Source organism: Durio zibethinus, chromosome 18, assembly GCF_047325235.1.
Source record: "Durio zibethinus cultivar Kanyao isolate XHJ-2024 chromosome 18, ASM4732523v1, whole genome shotgun sequence".
NCBI classification, from domain to species: domain Eukaryota; kingdom Viridiplantae; phylum Streptophyta; class Magnoliopsida; order Malvales; family Malvaceae; genus Durio; species Durio zibethinus.
The window spans coordinates 8,480,966-8,498,887 of record NC_143179.1 but is presented as its reverse complement, the minus strand read 5'-3'; the positions used below and the strand labels follow the sequence as shown (position 1 = coordinate 8,498,887).

The window sequence follows — 17,922 nt, the reverse complement described above, 5'->3', positions numbered from 1 at the left end:
TCGGTAACTGTACAAGGTGTGATCGATCCAAGGGGAGTTTTCACGGATGTTTGTATCGGTTGGCCAGGTTCGATGAACGATGATCAAGTGTTGGAAAAATCAGCTTTGTACCAGAGGGCAAAAGAGGGATTATTGAAAGGAGTTTGGGTTGTTGGGAGTTCGGGGTATCCGTTAATGGATTGGGTTTTGGTTCCTTACACACGACAACATTTGACTTGGACACAACATGCTTTCAATGAAAAGATTGGGGAGATTCAAAGGGTTGCCAAGGAAGCATTTGGGAGATTGAAAGGGAGATGGTGTTGTTTGCAGAAAAGGACAGAAGTGAAGTTACAGGATTTGCCTGTTGTACTGGGAGCATGTTGTGTTTTACATAATATTTGTGAAATGAGGAATGAAGGGATTGACCCAGACTTGAAAATTGAGCTTGTTGACGATGAGATGGTCCCTGAAGTTGCTTTGAGATCGGTAAGTTCCTTGAAAGCTAGAGATGCTATCGCTCATAACCTTCTACATCATAATCTTGCTGGCACTGCTTTTCTGTAATTCTGTAATTTACAGAAATGAAGTTGTAATCTGGAAAAAAAAATTACCAGTACTTTTTTGCAATGTAGTATAACATTATTGTAGGGACTAACTGTAAATTTGTTTGTAGGGGATGTGTAAAATTATATGTTTATCCCCTCATACAAATGGAATATTTGGAGTTAATAGTGTTAGATTTACATTTAGGAGAAGATATTTATATTCCTAGGTTCTATACTTCTTCAATTATGAAATAAAGAATACGAATGAATCAAATGCAAAAAATATATTTTTTTAAATGTTCTTTTTTTTTTTTTTTTTTGAATTCTAGGGGTGATATTGGCGCAATTAGTTATGGATTTAAGAAACTTCTATTTCATCTCAGCACATGAACCATTCAGAAAATGTAAATGTTCATATATTCAGAAGTCAGGACCAGCATTTTCTGATGTGATTTAGCAGTTCTTGTTTCTGCATTTTCTTCTGTGAAATGCTGTCTGCCTCTCTCTCTCTCTCTCTCTCTCTCTCTCTCTTTTCGCAAGTCTACCGCTGTCAAGGGGGATGATGCCAACAAAAAAAAAAAAAAAGGAGATGCAAGGAGCTTTACCTGTAAGCCTCGCGTATATAACGAAATTCTGTAAGTCATGCAGAGTGGATTGTACGTATTTGCCCAGTCAAATAGACGTATGGCTTTGCATTGAAAATCTAGAGTGAATGTGAAGGTTTTTTTACATGCAAAACATGAGAACATAAGAACTGATTGTAACAACCGTTAACATGATTGAAATTGGGTATCAACATGTCCATACCATAACGCATCCCAGGTCACGGATGAGGTCAACCAGCACTATGATCAATGTCAGCATTAAACCCGTTGATCATCACGATCAGCTTGAAGACGGAAAGGAAAATGTGCAAATTGTATCATCAAGGCCCGGGAGTCAGGTTTCTTGTCATCAAATTTGTAACCTGCCAAAAAGCCAACATTCCACTGTCTATAAATGATCGAATGCAAATGCTGTAATACTAATTCATAGTGCATGCTCAACTTTCTACAAAACATCTGTTGCACCATTATTCTTCTTTCTTTAAGTTCTATAAGCAATTTTTTGTGCCTAGATTACCTTGAAGAGCTCGCATGGCAGTCATTGCACATTTTGAGTTATTGAACTCTACAAAGCACAAAACCATGGCTCTATCTCCACTCTGCAATTGGCTTAATTAGTTATACAACGATTGAATACAGAGAACATAAATAAAACTATATTAATGGAAGAAAAGAAAGGTAATATGTTAACATCTTGGTATATTAAGCCATCTTTCCCTGACATTTCTCAGGAGGCTCTGCATAGAAAGCCTTAAGCACAAAACAAATGAATAGTAACTCATCTAAGCCAACTTGGGATTCTTCTAACGGACTAAAGCATGTCAAGAAGCTCTAGCAATAACTGGGAAGCTAAATCCAGAGAAAAGATCAAGAAATGAACTCACATGTCTTGGTTCCTTGTGAATAACTTTGATATCTTTGTAGCCAATAAATGGACGGAAAAGATCTTTGATGTTAAGTAAAGGATTACACTAACCACAAAGCAGTGGGAATTTTGGATATTAAGGCATATTACAGTTCTTGCATAATATTGTGAAGCATATGTCTTTTCTCTGAAACTTTGCTCAAACATTCTTGGGATGTTGTTGAGGAATATCTCCATGCATAGAAGCATGCATGGGCAAAAAGGATACGGCCTACTTCTCTTCTTGTACAGTCTGTTGGAAGACCATCAACAAACAAAATATTTGATTCTTCAGCAGCAACTGAGGGACCATCACTGTTTCTTGTAGAGGCAGGCTTTTCATCAACAGCATCATGAATACCAGGCTTAATGCCCAGTGGACCATCCTGTCTTTGGCCTACTAAGGTTGGATCTTCTGAAGAAGGAGGGTAACCCTTTGTGCTAGCTTCAGCTGATATGGCACCAAGGCTGGGAGCAGGAGCACTTAGACTAATGCCTACGGAAGCATCCTGTCGTTGGCTAACTAAATTTGGAATTTCTAGTGGAGATGAATAACCCCTAATGGTAGCTGCAGCTGATACAGCACCAAGGCTAGGTTCAGGATGAACTCCAGCACTTGGACTAATGCCAGGAGCATCCCATCTATGGCCAACTAAATTTGGAACTTCGAGAGGAGATGAGTAACCCATAATGGAAGCTCCAGCGGATACACCACCAAAACTAGGTTCGCAATGAGCTACCACGCTTGAACTAACACCTACTGGAGTATCCCATCTTTGGGCACCTAAACTTGGATTTCCTAAAGAAGATGGGTAAGCCCTTATGGTTGCTGCAGCTGATAAACCACCAAGATTGGGATCGGGATAAACTCCAGAATTAGAAATATTGTTCACACCATAAAACCCAGGCTGGAATTGATTTATCTGCATGAAAAAGCCAAGGAAAAGGAAGGGACATTCAGTGATATGATAATTTATTTAAGAAAATAAAATAATAATAGAAATGCCTTACATCTCTCTTTTGAACATCTGAAGAAGAAACCTGCATATCAGCATGATGAGATGCCAATGAGGGTGCTTCAGATGACAAGTAGCCAGGAAAGCTGGGCCTTGGAATACTACCTGTTGCAATGAAAGTCAACAACCAACAAAGCGATGTTAACTTGTTAAGATCAATTTGGAGACGGGACATGTAAAGCACGAAAAACCAATATTCATGATCAAAAGATTCTAAACCGGGAAAGCTTATTTGTCATCTACCATTATATTCCATCATTAGGGTATGTCATGATGAATGCCTCAGTGCAGGGCACAAAATAATCAATCAAAAAATTTTCCCTTTCCACAAACTATAATTGTGGAAAACACATCATTGATTAAATTCAATAGGTAGCAGAAACAGGGAAAAGCTATCAGAGACTATTGAATAACGGGAATGGAAAATACTGTTGCCTAACAGAAATTCATAGCAAGTGCAGTTCATTAAAAGAAATCACCTTTATGATTTTACATGGCACTTTAACAAGTCAAGAATCATGGGAAACCTGGGTATTCGCCATTGCTAATATTGTATATGTTTAAACAAAAAAGAAAAACCCAATAGCTACACTATCCAATTACAAGAGAAAAAAAAATAGCTAAATTCAAGCTATAACAAAGAGTACGAATTTGCAGAAAATGACCCAAAAGACAAATTTAATCAGCAAACAAGTGATTAGGGGTAAACGAAGACAAGAGTAAGCACCTCTATCTGCTGCTGCCGCAGAAGCAGGGTATCTGTAATAAGGATCCCCCATATGTTTCTGTAACTCCTCCTATCCTTCTTTAACTTGAAACCCCTGGCGGACCCCTGTATTAACATTTGCGATTTTGGTGATGGGAAAGGGAGGAAAAAGGAAAAAGAAAGCAAAGAAATTTGGGCTTTGTTTGGGTCATGCCTGAAAGGTTCTTGGTTAGGCTAATAGCCCGATACAGAAATTCCATATATATAATATATATATATATATATATTCGTGAGATTGTCATAATTTAAATTTTGATTATTAAAATAAAAATTTAATATTTCATTAATAATGCATACGGTGATAAGCATAATTTGATTTTTTTATTAAAATTTAAAATTCAAGTTCCAAGTACATTTTTTCTTTTTTAATAAAGAAAGGGTAAAAGTGTAATATCAAGATCATTCATAGAAAATAAATGATCAATTTATATCATATGAACCTTGGATATAAGATCAACATTACCAAAAATCAAACCTAGTTTGCAAGATAATGCTCTAAAATTATTAGGTGACATTTAATTGATTCAAAGTCTCAAATGGGATTGCAGTACGGTCTAACCAATTTTCATTCCCAAAAGGAAGTCCATCACAATTGTTTAAATTTAAAAACATGTCAATGAATTTATGAACAAGTGAACGTTTTAATTGGTAAGGGTTGTCATCATTGACATAAAAGTTTTTGATTTAACAATAATTGATGATGGTAATTTTAAACGTAAAATTATTAATTATTTATTATAAATTATTAAATATGATATATTTTATTTTGATTTGAAGATTGAATAATTTATTTATTTCATATTTTTCTTAAACAACAAAATCTGAATTAGATTTCCAACTATTGTTCTTACCCTGCAAAAAGATTGAATAAACAAAGGCAACAACAGAGGTTTTTTCTTCAAACTTCCCTAACACCAAAATGAAACAGCTGTCGTTTTGAGAGCAGCTGCTAAACCACCTGTCCTGAATGGTGTCGAACGTGAAGGAAGATGGGAGAAAAACATACCCTTTCTTTTCTTTACTTTCTCATGTCACCCACGTTGCAAATGTACATTTCAATGTTTTTATATTCAAATACAAAACTGACCCACCAATGGCATATCATCACATGAGCAAGAACAGTCACTGTCAGATAATAAATGTCCACGTTAGCCTTGGGGTACTACTACTAGACCCAGATTAACTGGTTTATTTGTACTGGATCATTTGATCTAATTATGGTACAACTCACCACACATGAGTTTTTCATATTACCGCAGAGTTCTGGCAGAGTTTTGCCGGTTTCACAGCTAGATTTCACTGTGAAAATACCCTTTCTTGAACACAACGACCGTTGCATAGAAACATGTTCTTTTCCTACAATTAAGGTCACAGTAAATTTGTGTGTCAGCACTAAGAGAAGAGATCAACCCTCACTTTTTTGAGCAGCAACAGACAGCCAATGGCTAACCGGAGAATTGAAGAAGAAGACAAAACCAACATCGTATGTTAGGCGAGTGAACAATACTCTCCAATCACAACCCAACACCCAGTGGGCCGTCCTTGCAGCTTTCTTGTCCTAAAATATCATATATGACCGGAAACGACACCTCTCAACACCTCACCTTCGAAGTGATATTCACGCGTTCAACACCGCGCATGAGAGTACCCTCTCTCTTGCGCTGACAACACTCCTTAAACTTATTGCTTAATTAATAAAAATAAATATAAAAAAACCTGACCTTCCCTCCTCCGAATTCCACCCTGAACCCACTCCAGACAAGCATCATAACACCGCCACGCTGGCAAAACCCACGTGGAAGGTTTTGATTGGTTTGTAAAGGGGAAGGATCGAGAGGGTGGAAGTAGAGGATAAAGAGGAAGACAGTGAAAGGGCTGTGTTTTCTCCTCATAATCTCTTTGCTGGCTGTTGGCAGATAATGAGAAAGCTTTGGTGCTTCTTTCAAGGGAGAGACAGAATAGTTGAGAGCTTTTAGAAGAGGAAATATATAAATAAATACATATAAGAGAGAGAGGGTTTAGAGAGAGAGAGAGAGATGGAGGGCATAGAGGAAGAAGAGAGTAGAGAAGAGGTGTTAGGGTCAAGCTTGACGATGGAGAAGGTGGCGGCGGCTAAACAGTTTATTGAGAATCATTATAGAGCTCAGATGAAGAATATTCAAGAACGCAAAGAAAGGTACTGTTTTTACTTATTCTTTAAAAAAAGCTTTTTAATTTTTTTGCATTATTTATTATCTTTGTTTGGTTACTGAGAAACTAAAAAAGAAAAAGATAGAATTTTTTACTTTTAGGTTAGTGCATTTTTTGGTGGAATCAATGAACTTTGTAGTCAACTGAACCTAACTTCAATTTTTTTTTTCTTTAAAATTTTTTTTTCTGGTTTTGAGCTGATGAGTCTGGTGCTTGTTTTCTATGTGGCTTAGTTCCATTTTTTCTGTCACTGTTTGGGGAGTGGATAAATGTCAAATTAGGTTTCTTTGATAGGAAGTGGAGCATTTAATAGGAGTAATTGAACTGCTTCCCCAAATCAGGTGAATTTTTTGAAACCGGGAATTCAGAGTATCAAGAAAGATTTTTGTGTATTTTTCCTTGCTTTTCTAACCAATTAAATATAGTGGCTTATTAAATCTGATCTGGTGCATGATTTAGTTATCAATGCAAAGTTGCTCCTGTTGGAAGTAACTATTAACTGTCTTTTACTGTTTTCTACGAGCTGGCATGATCCAAGCATTTCTTTGTATACTGAAATTTTCTAGTTCTAGGTCATAGAATTTCTTTTTCTATTACTTTTTCTCTGGAATCCCAACCCTCCCTCCCCCTATAAAAAACCCACAACAACAACAACAAAGGGAGATCCTATTACTTGTGTTCTTAGGAAAGTGGAACAAAAGAACAATGAAGTTAAAAGCAAAGTTTTTCGTTTGAAAAATGATGGAAAATTTGTGACTAATCTAATATTTCATGTTTTCTTATTGGCCTTGCAGTTGTGTATATGTGATTTGTCATGAGATACACATGCATTCCAACATATATTCAATTAAGACAATGAAGTAAAGCAGGTTTTGCTTCATTGATGTTTAGAATGTGAACATATTTTTTTTGAAGAAAGTATGTGCACATTTTATTTGTTGAAAACTGGTGGATTTCAATGCTTAGATTGGTTTTTACAAATTCATCACAACCATGATGTTGTTTAAGACAATGAAGTAAAGCAGGTTTTGCTTCATTGATGTTTAGAATGTGAACATATTTTTTTTGAAGAAAGTATGTGCACATTTTATTTGTTGAAAACTGGTGGATTTCAATGCTTAGATTGGTTTTTACAAATTCATCACAACCATGATGTTGTTTTTTGTGCAGCATGCAGATTTTAATAGTATCTGAGTTCCTAGTCAAATTATTATCTATGGTATTCATCCAAAATAAACCTACTAATTACATCTGGTACATGATATTTTCAACTTTATTTTGATAAAGAATTCATGAATCGATGCTAGAATATGACTTTTGGTTATTTGGGAATTGAGATTTATTGCAATGAAGTTTCTTATTCCTTGTAACATTGTTTTCACCAACCTGATGTATCCTTCTCCAAAATGTTGTCAGCATTTGTAAGCTTTGAATTGGTAATGTAGATTTCAAGTTAATAACATGATTTACTGTCATTGCAGACGATGGGTCCTGGAGAGAAAGTTAGCTGCTTCAGATGTGCCCAAGGAGGAGCAGATCAATCTGATAAAAGATTTAGAGCGGAAAGAGACAGAGTTTATGAGACTTAAAAGGCACAAGATTTGTGTTGATGATTTTGATCTTTTGACCATTATTGGAAGGGGAGCCTTCGGCGAGGTTAGAATGCTAATGCTTGTTATACGTCAAACTATTAATTGTTTCTATTATAAGCTGCTGCATAGTCCCTTTTATTTGGAACTATGTGTTGTTTTCTGCTTCTTATTTAGATCATCATTTATGCATTGGCTGCCAGGAGTAGTTTATTGCACATACTTTTTCTGCAGGTTCGACTGTGTAAGGAGAAGAAATCTGGAAATATTTATGCTATGAAGAAGTTAAAGAAATCCGAAATGCTTATGAGAGGACAGGTAACATGCAAATTACCATTCATTTGATTGATACCTCTAAAGTCAGAGTGGAGGAGAGTGGAACTTTTGTCAACAATCTGTCTTCATGTTACCTCTTGGTTTTAAAACTTAGGCAGATACTCTCTACATATTAACTTCCCTTGATTTTAAAACTAACTCGAAGTTTGTTGTATAGTACATCTGATTAAGGCATGATTGTGTATTCCTTTTCTATTCTGCCCTAATTTTCAGCTGAGGTCTGCTCCTTGATTGATACGTAACCCTCATATAAATATCACATGGTTTAAAACTGTCATTTTCCATTGGAGTCCTTTCTGTACGGGTAATCTAACAAAATGTATTTTGACTCCTTAGGTAGAACATGTTAGAGCAGAGAGGAACTTGCTAGCAGAAGTTGCGAGCCACTGCATAGTGAAACTTTATTATTCATTTCAGGATACTGAATACTTGTATTTGATCATGGAATATCTTCCTGGTGGTGATATGATGACTCTGCTGATGAGGGAGGATACCTTAACTGAGAATGTGGCTAAATTTTATATTGCTCAAAGTGTCTCGGCCATTGAGTCTATTCACAAACATAATTACATTCACAGGTTAATATTTTAGCTTTCCCTACTTTGTTGTTCATTTTGAAGCAGGGTGATGTGGTAATTTCTGTAAAAAAATTGTTACTAGGTTTACCCCATCTTATTTCTTCATATTTACTTTCTTTTCAGAGACATTAAACCCGACAACCTTCTCCTGGACAAAAGTGGCCACATGAAGTTATCAGATTTTGGCCTTTGTAAGCCTCTTGATTGTACAACTTTACCAGCAATTCATGAGAATAAGCCCATGGATGATGAAAATATGACAGAACCTATGGATATTGATGGATGTATTCCTGATGCTGACAATAAGAGCAGTTGGAGAAGCCCTCGTGAGCAGCTTCAGCATTGGCAGATGAACAGAAGAAAGTTGGTATGCATGCGATTTACTTCACAGCTGTATTATTTTAATGCATGTATTCTCACTGTTGACCAATATTAATGAATCTTAAAACTCAAAGAAAGACAAAAATTTTTCCTAAATTTCTCATTGAATGGATGCATAAGTAATAATGCAATCAGATTATGGTTTGAAAGAGATGGTTTGGTTGGCGACACAGTTTTTCCAGCAATTTTGGCTGTTATTTTTTATTTGTTTCACTTTAAAGGCATTTTCAACTGTGGGAACGCCTGATTACATAGCTCCTGAAGTTTTACTGAAGAAAGGATATGGCATGGAATGTGACTGGTTAGTTATATTTCTTTTCAATTCTCCTTCATTCTCATGGGTGCAACTGTTATCTATTACTTGTTCTCCATTTTGTTACTTTATATTCATTTATGAGGCATATCTGTTCTACTTTTCTAACTGTACGCTGTCTATTATCTTTTGTAGTAAAAACTTTGAATGTGGGAACTAACTAATTGCTGAAATTTTTGTTTACTTTCTATTGCATAGACACAGGTTTCTCTGTGAAGTTCTCATACCATAACCTAAATAATGCCACCTTTTCTATTGCACTTGTTTAGGTGGTCGCTAGGAGCAATAATGTATGAAATGCTAATCGGATACCCACCATTTTATTCTGATGATCCAATTACCACATGCAGGAAGGTAACACTCTTCTATCTAGGTTTATTTACTCAATTGTGTTGATCTTTGATGCATTATTATCTTTCTTCTTGTCTGTTCTCTCCAAATTAAGGATATTCCACCGAGCAACTTCTGCTTTCTATTTTGGGAAAGTATAATATCAAATCTTTTCCTTTACAGATAGAGACTGATATTATTAAAGAATTCCAATGCGGTATAAAGCCTAATGTGTAACGCAACTTTATTATGCACTATTGTATTTAGTCCACAATTAAACATGCATCTACATCTAGTTATTCCAATTACGGCCAAATGCTTGCTTGTATAGCATAATTAGGTTGTTGGTGTCTTATTAGCACTATGCTTGATGTTGTTCTGTGAGCATTCTGAGACTGGGCCCCTTTTCCATTCAGCTTTTAGTTGAGTTTTTTCCGGAAAAGCTTTATAGTAATATCTATGCACCATGATTGCTTTTGATTGTGTTATTTGTGCTGCATTATGTCTGTTGCTCTCCCCTACCCAAACCCCACCCCCCGCCCCCCCCCCCCTGCCCAAAAAAAAAAAAAAAAGTTTAACAAGAACATTTTCTCCATGGTAAACTTGATGGAGATGTAATTCTTTTTCCTGACATTTTGGTCATAAATTGCTGTCAGATTGTCCATTGGAGAAATCACCTAACATTTCCTGAAGATTCAAAGTTAAGTCATGAGGCAAAGGATCTCATATGTAGATTGCTATGCGATGTTGAGCACAGACTGGGTACTGGAGGGGCAAATCAGATTAAAGTAAGATTAATAGATTATGATATATTGAAATGTTATTCTTTTCTGCTAACTATCTCTTCTTCCTTATGGTTGTTGGCATTTAATTTTATCAGGCTCATCCTTGGTTCACGGACGTTGTGTGGGATAAACTCTATGAGATGGAGGCAGCATTTAAACCTGAAGTGAATGGGGAATTAGATACTCAAAATTTTATGAAGTTTGACGAAGTATAACTTGAAATTCCCCTTTTTTTATTGCTTTTGTTTTTGCTTATTCCAAATACTAATCACTTTCTTCACTATGTATTTGTCCATCTTGGTGAAATTAAAGATATCTTTTCCAGTAATCTAACTATTTTGGAATTGTCACCAGTTGGATCCTCCAGCACCAGCAAGAACTGGCTCGGGACCCTCGCGGAAGGTTTGTAACAAATGATGCTATCTGTACACTCATCTTAAGCATTAGTTTGTCCCAGTACTATCCAGCAGGTGTATATCATTTTATTTACACATTTTGTTAATTATATGGCAAGTTTGTGCTGTATTTTGTGATCTGAGAATGCTATGAGTATGCAATCATGGAACTTTATTCCTTTTCTTTTTTTCGTTCAAAAGATGGTAATTATGAAATAATTGATATCTTCTTTCAGTGATATCTCTTCTGAAAAATTGTGTTAACACCTTCTAACAAAAACAAATGCATCAATTTTTGTCCATGATAATCAACATGTTTAGTTCATGTTACATTTATATCTTGATACGTTCATCCGTTAGTAGTACCTACTCAAACACAAATCTTGGTAGAATTTATTTATTTATTTATTTTCCCCACTTTATGCAGATGCTTTTAACACCCAAAGATTTAAGTTTTGTTGGCTATACATACAAGAACTTTGATGCTGTCAAAGGGCTACGCCATTCTTTTGGTATGCGATTTGTCACTGAGTTGTCAAGATATCAACCTTTTCTCTATTGATGCAGTATTTTCCGTTTCTTTTTTTTTTTTTTTTTGGGTGCTTATAAGTGATAAATATCTATGTTTGGTTGTGAACATAGTTGCATTTTGTGCAGAAACAAAGTTTGCCTGTAGGTGATTGAAAGTTCGGGTTTATGTTAGACAAGTGAAGGGTGTTAGATTCAATTTTCTTGTCCTTATCAATGTTGCCTATAAGTTTGAATTTCTTGTTCATACACTTCTTATTCTTCTCATGAGCAAGTACTTGCTGTGAAATTAGAGGTTTAAATGGTGCTACTAACACTACAGACGTAAAGAATGCCATGATGAACCTTGATTTGTTTGCACCTTTACTTCTACCTTTCCCTTTGGAAGGATTGGTGTGCTAATGATTTAGGTAGTCAAGTTGCTACTCCCATTTTGAATCTGTCTAAAGAATGATAGGAAGTCACAGATTTGATAAATAGATCTTAGTGTCTTTGATACAACTACTTGACAGCCTTTAACATCTCAAGCTCAAGCCCAAGCCCAAGAAGAGGTTGTATAGATAAGGAATTAGACTTAGCCCAGGGATGACAATGTGATTGGAGCTTGGATGCAGAACCAATCAATGATATTTGAGCCCAATCATGAGTAACACAATAACGTGGACCACCTACAAGAGATTATTGGGATGTGGTGAATCCATGTTGCCCATATTAACCGTTGCTAGTTCATAAACTTTGGTATAATTCTCTCAAGAGAATGGTTTTGATGTAGTATTTCACAGAGGCAAATATAGATTTGGGTCTGAACTTTATAGGTGTAATGCTGTGAACTGGAATGGTTTAAATTTCCAGCAGAACGTGAGTGGTTGTGAAACTAGGGCAATTAGGTAAGTCTGCAAGATTAACCAGTCCAATGAAAAACATGAAAACCACATTCCTACAGTAATAGAATCACCTTAAATGCTAGAATTTGTTGACAGAATTCAATTTGTGGAGTCAATAAGGAAAAAAAAAAACTTTATTTTTGATAATTTTTAGATTGTCAATGTGAACAAGCATATAATAGGGAAGAAATTTGACATCCCCTTACTAAACTATTTTACTTGTGCAGATTTCAAAAATCCATCAATGGAACAACCATCCATTGATTCTATATATGGTAACGGATCTTTCTCTTTCTTCTACTCTTTTTTTTTCATTTTCAACATCCTACCACTATAGTAATTTTCCTTCATTATTGATTAGATTAAGTTTGTTAATATCCGCAGCTGATTCAGGAGTAGGTTATTCTACTAAGCGATCAGCTGAGGAAACAGAGTTGCAGATGTTTGCATCAGCAGGTGATCCCATGTTACCATAAAGTAACTCGAGGAAAAACCTCTTACATGGATATATGGATATTTATGCTTTGTTTTAAGTTAGGCAATCCTCCAACATCTGCAGTTCTAGTGCAGTGGCTGCCATCCAACTTGTGGAACCGCTTTGTTAAGTGTACAGAAGTATTTAAGCAAAATTTTAAAATCCAGTTGTGAGTTGACTGGTAGGACAAGTGAGACTCCTTTTCAGCCTAAAAGGCTTTGTGTATTACAAGTTAGATCAGAGTTCTGAAACTTGATGCCCTGGCTGCCCAGGTTGGCTGTGGTAAATTTGCCTTCTCTAGTGGCAGTTTCTGGTCAAATTTTTAATTGATAGCAATGATCCCCCTATTGTTGTGTGTAAAATGTTATTAGCAAAAACTGGAATTTATCTGTGAGGAAATGACATTGAAGTACTCCTCCTATTTTTTGTTGTATGATTGCATTTTTGAAGTTTGTCTACCTCTGAAAACTGTTTTGTCATTGAACAATTTTAAGCAATCCTCCCTCGTAACTTTCCTTGGCTACTCATGCAATTACCAAGTGCTATGTGCTATTCCATCAAAGGAAACAACTACTGAAAATTGCTGCTTGACCGTTAAAACCACGAAGGTTCTGAGTCAGTCCTTGAAGATTGACACTTGTGATTTTGGTCCAAGGAAATGATGATCCAAAGGAATAACATTGAATCCATGAAAAATAAAAAAACGAAGAGGTTTCGTGCCTAACAGAAAGTCCATTGCCATTGACGAAACTGGAAAATGAAATTTGTAGATTTTTTAGTGAGAACAACGGCGAAAAACGGGAAGGTCAAGGTTGGCTTTCAGGGGTGGCTTTTTCGAATCTCCCCGCTACCAGTCTTCCCAAGTGATTCTAAACCAAATAAATGTTTTGAAAAAAAAAAAAAAAAAAACATCGTTTTGAAACACTCAGACAAAAAAAAAACCACAACTAACAGCCCTTCTATGAATAGAAAGTAAGGTAAATATCTTTGTCGTCGAACTCATTTGATTTGTTTTGTCGTGTCTCATTTCCCGGATGTTAAAAGCTCCTTGCTTGAAACAAGAATAAAGAGAGAGGGAAAAGGAGATTCTACCTACAGTTGACAAAAATGAGGTTGTTGTCATTCTTTTTGTTTTTAAAGTTTCTATATTTACTTTCCTTTTCATGATTATAATTGTAGCCAATTATTTGACACAGAGAGAGAGAGGGAGGGACTAGGGTGGGGTGGGGTGGGGTGGGGTGGGGAGAGCAAAAAATTACAAGAGGCTGAGAACGGTTGCCTCAGATCCAGGGATCTCTTTAAACGATATCTGAAAAGAGTACTATTCTTTTTATGGTTTCCCTGTGATTCTTGGGACATCACCTTTCTTGAGTTCTTTCTCATGACCCTTCTTTTCTCTCCTTTCCAAGTCTTTCTTTTTGTGTTTGAGGATAAAGGGGTGGTTTCAAATTTGATCTAATTGCGGTTTTCTTCAAGTTTTATTATTATTGGTTGGTGTGGATATTAAGTTGTTTCTCTGGTTCTTTCTGTCTTAAGTGTAGTTGATGGTGGTAGATAAAGAAGAGTCCAGAGAAGAAGCTGAAAAAGGCATAATCAAGTTTTAAAGCAACTCTTTTTGGGTAGTAATTTCCACAAAGGGAAGTTTGGATCCACTTGTAGTTGACCAGATCTGACTAACTCACTTTCCCTTTCACCACCTTTTTGGCTCACCCATAAGTTGCATTCCCTGAACCTTTTATCATTTTCTTGGACACCTTTGAGTTATTTAAGGCATGGGAAATGGCCTGTTAAAGCCCACCGTTGACATTCCATTGTCATTCTTTATTTCAGAAGATGATAGTTTTGTTGAAAAATGACAGTTTTTGTTGAAAAATGACAGGCTGTGTGATTTTCGAGGGTTTGGAGGGTAATTTTTTGTACTGCCTAGATAGGGAATTTGATGGAGATGTCTACGACGTTTGTGGTGCCATTTAGATTAGGTAATTCAGTCTGTGAAAACTCTACCTTTGCTACCCGTATGGACATCACAAGACTTAAGCATATGGCAAATCCTGCTGGTATTTTGACGGATTCTGCAACCAAGGCTACTAACAAGTCAGTTGTTGATGAGGATGTGGATTTTAACTGTGATGATACGGAGACTGAAGAAAGTAGCATAGAGTTGCCACTGATAGAAGAGGTCAAGGGAGAAGGAGCTACCTCATTGGATGTGATATCTGATTGTAAAGTTTGTTGGATTGCTAGTAATGATGTTATAGCCCAAGAAAGTGAGGAGGAGGATTCTTTCTCTTTGGAAGGTGATCATGTTCTTGATCTTGATAGCTGTTGTTCACTATCGGTGGCAAGTGACACTAGTAGCCTTTATGGAGATGATTTCCTGGGTTTTGATTCTACTTCTGAGGTAGGAACACCAAGTTCTGTGGACAACGAGAAAAACATTTGCAGTGTAGATATTATTGCGAAGGCTACCAAGTTTGTGGATTTAAACGTTGAAACAAAGGTTGCAAGTGATCCCATAAGTGTGGCAGTAAGCATTGAGGAAGAGATTGGAGATGGGTCTGAACAAAAGCTAACTTCAGTGGTTCTTCAACTGGCTCTTGAAAAGGATCCAAGTACAACAGTTCCAGTTCCACGCAGTGTGTTTGAGGTGGAATATGTGCCTCTTTGGGGATTTACCTCTATATGCGGAAGGAGACCTGAGATGGAAGATGCAGTTGCTGCTGTACCTCGATTTTTAAAGGTTCCAATTCAGATGCTGATCGGTGATCGGGTACTTGATGGCATGAGCAGGGGCTTTGCTCGTAAGACTGCTCACTTCTTTGGGGTCTATGATGGTCATGGAGGCTCACAGGTTAGTTTTGCAATTTCCTTTATATCTTTCGTGTTTAGCTTTATTTCCTTTCCTTTAAATCATGCATGAGATGTCATGAAAATAAATTTCTTTCTTGGTATTTGCTGCTCTACAGGTTGCTAACTACTGTAGTGCTCGTATTCACTCTGCAATGGCTGAGGAAATAGAGTTTGTTAAGGAGCGCCTGAGTAATGAAAGCATAACAGAAAGCTGTCAAGAGCTGTGGAACAAGGCATTCACAAATTGTTTTGTTAAGGTTGATGCTGAGGTCGGAGGACAAGCTAGTCAAGAACCTGTTGCCCCAGAAACAGTTGGTTCTACTGCTGTTGTTGCCCTTATTTGTTCTTCTCATATTATTGTAGCAAACTGTGGAGATTCAAGAGCTGTTCTATGTCGTGGGAAAGAGGCCATGGCTTTGTCTGTGGATCATAAAGTAAGGAATTGCGAATTATACATTTATATCTTCTTGTATTTCTTCGTCAACTGTTGCAAACCTATACCCTTTTTTTTATTCTATTCACATTTCTTAGCCAAATCGAGAAGATGAATATGAAAGGATTGAAGCAGCTGGAGGAAAGGTTATCCAATGGAATGGGCATCGAGTTTTTGGCGTTCTTGCAATGTCAAGGTCCATTGGTATGTCTTCAGTCATAATGAATTTTTTTTTCAAGAATTGAACTCTTTTCTTTTCTCATTTTATGTTTTTGATTTTTTTTTCAAACCATAATTTAGAAAAGAGAAAGAGGGGGTGGGGTGGGAGAAAATGTTTACTTATGTCTTGTGAAGTTAGTCATTATCAAGTTGTAAGTTGTTGCCCACATATGTTACAAACCAGAATAGAAGATATATCTCCCGTGAGACAGGATTACATAGTGTGCCCATGTGCCTCATTTGGGACATTAGCTTTAGGATCTGTGCATAATGATGTTTCAGAATTGGTTGGATTTGGCACAGTTCTGCATAATTAACGATTGAAATGTGTTAATGAGGAGTGCCAAGGTAGTAATTCAAAATCTGTTACATTTTGCTTTAATTTTTTACTCTAGCTTCCAGCATGAAGTTCCTAAGGCTGTGTCTAATGTCAAAGTCTTGACTTATTTATTACTGTGGTCTATGCAGTATCCATTTGAAGCCTTATTGAACTCTATGGAGAACTTTCTCTCTTTTATGTTCATAAACTGTTCTAAAGGTGCAGCTATTCTTTAACTTGGCCCAACAGAATTATTACCTTTGAAAGAAGACTGGTGAATGTTAGCGAGATCAATGGATTAAAATATCCATGCATTTGCTTTTCTTTTGATTGAAGTTTGCATGATAAAACAACGTGTCCTGACTGATATAGAAGTCACATTTGGAGTATTAAAACTGCATGGTCATAAACATTGCAAGCTGGGAACTGACAGTGTGGCATTTGTTGTCATTTTTCTTTTCTAGCAATGGTGTCTCATGTCTGTAATCCTAAGAAGACTCCTGTTGTCTTCTAATAGTATTTAAAGAATCCTGCTTTGCTCTCAGTTTCCAATTGGATGTTCAATCCTCGGAGTGATACTTTTAAATAATAAATTGACGTCAATCTTATATGATTTTAGTTAGTTTGAATTAACTTCGAATTATGCTATTACTGCTGTCGTTTTTCTCCAAAGCATGCATCAGTTAGCTATTTCCTTTTGGTGACTATCTTGTGCGACCATTCTGATAGTTTCTTAGGTGCTTCTTTCATGAAGCCATGCAGGTAATAGAATATAAACTCCTCTTGTCAGGTCACAAACTTGTAATGCACCTGATTGCAGGTGTTTTCAATGTTGATATGGACATTTAAGTGTAATTGGTTGATGCTTGTCAATGTTGTCATAACTAATCATCAACAATATGGCCTGTCAGAATAATTGAAAAATGGGAATGTCCATTCTTGCTGTTTCAGGTGATAGATATTTGAAGCCGTGGATCATTCCAGAGCCAGAAGTAATGTTTGTCCCAAGAGTAAAAGAAGATGAATGCCTTATTTTGGCCAGCGATGGTCTATGGGATGTTATGACGAATGAAGAAGCATGTGACCTGGCTCGGAGACGAATACTTCAATGGCACAAAAAGAACAGTTCTACGCTGACTTCAGAAAGGGGTGAGACAATTGATCCTGCTGCTCAAGCTGCAGCAGAATACCTTTCAAACCGAGCTCTCCAAAAGGAAGCAAGGACAACATCACAGTACTAGTGGTGGATATGAAAGCTCAGAGGAAGTTCAAGAGTAAGACATGATGGTTTCTCAACCATACTTGGGTCTTCAACCTTGCTGTATGACATGGTTTCATATGGTTCAATATAGTTTTCCCCACTTGTTCTTCATGGGAGCTCTATGGTTTTATATGTTAGTATTAGTCCGTATGAACCATTCTATTACCTCTCCATTGTTTCAACTTTCAGGAATTTTAATGGGTAAACCATGCCAAGTTCTGGCTATTGTAAATCTTAG

At 36.5% G+C, this 17,922-nt stretch overlaps 2 protein-coding genes and 1 pseudogene across 8 annotated transcripts; 2 read left to right on the top strand and 1 right to left on the bottom strand.

Annotated features, from left to right (window-relative positions):
• Positions 1-1,190: 1,190 nt before the first annotated feature.
• On the bottom strand, positions 1,191-4,009 carry LOC111299250 (uncharacterized). 4 transcript variants are annotated; one of them, XR_002691269.2, is made up of 7 exons: positions 3,780-3,985; positions 3,048-3,157; positions 2,266-2,959; positions 2,017-2,078; positions 1,650-1,731; positions 1,335-1,494; positions 1,191-1,230 (listed from the first exon to the last, which is right to left on the bottom strand). XR_002691269.2 is itself a non-coding variant. In XM_022894336.2 (6 exons), the coding sequence occupies exons 1-6, from the start codon at positions 3,829-3,831 to the stop codon at positions 1,391-1,393; spliced, it is 1,104 nt and encodes a 367-aa protein (XP_022750071.2). In that variant the 5' UTR covers positions 3,832-4,009; the 3' UTR covers positions 1,191-1,390. The 4 variants fall into 4 exon arrangements, 2 of the variants coding, with proteins under 2 accessions (XP_022750071.2, XP_022750072.2); XR_016329735.1 differs by lacking the exon at positions 1,650-1,731 and having other exon boundaries at positions 3,780-3,971; XM_022894336.2 differs by having other exon boundaries at positions 1,191-1,494; positions 3,780-4,009.
• Positions 4,010-5,719: 1,710 nt separating this feature from the next.
• LOC111299247 (uncharacterized) lies at positions 5,720-13,035 on the top strand. Of its 3 annotated transcripts, none has more exons than XR_002691268.2 (13): positions 5,720-5,994; positions 7,490-7,664; positions 7,832-7,915; positions 8,270-8,511; positions 8,635-8,878; positions 9,114-9,193; positions 9,475-9,559; positions 10,192-10,323; positions 10,416-10,529; positions 10,675-10,790; positions 11,143-11,227; positions 12,355-12,402; positions 12,512-13,035. XR_002691268.2 is itself a non-coding variant. In XM_022894334.2 (13 exons), the coding sequence occupies exons 1-13, from the start codon at positions 5,855-5,857 to the stop codon at positions 12,601-12,603; spliced, it is 1,488 nt and encodes a 495-aa protein (XP_022750069.2). In that variant the 5' UTR covers positions 5,720-5,854; the 3' UTR covers positions 12,604-13,035. The 3 variants fall into 3 exon arrangements, 2 of the variants coding, with proteins under 2 accessions (XP_022750069.2, XP_022750067.2); XM_022894334.2 differs by having other exon boundaries at positions 8,351-8,511; positions 10,675-10,722; XM_022894332.2 differs by having other exon boundaries at positions 10,675-10,722.
• Positions 13,036-13,962: 927 nt separating this feature from the next.
• On the top strand, positions 13,963-17,910 carry LOC111299246 (protein phosphatase 2C 53-like; annotated as a pseudogene). The gene is made up of 4 exons (XR_016329734.1): positions 13,963-15,453; positions 15,569-15,886; positions 15,984-16,089; positions 17,375-17,910. The product of XR_016329734.1 is annotated as a protein phosphatase 2C 53-like (transcript).
• Positions 17,911-17,922: the final 12 nt, after the last annotated feature.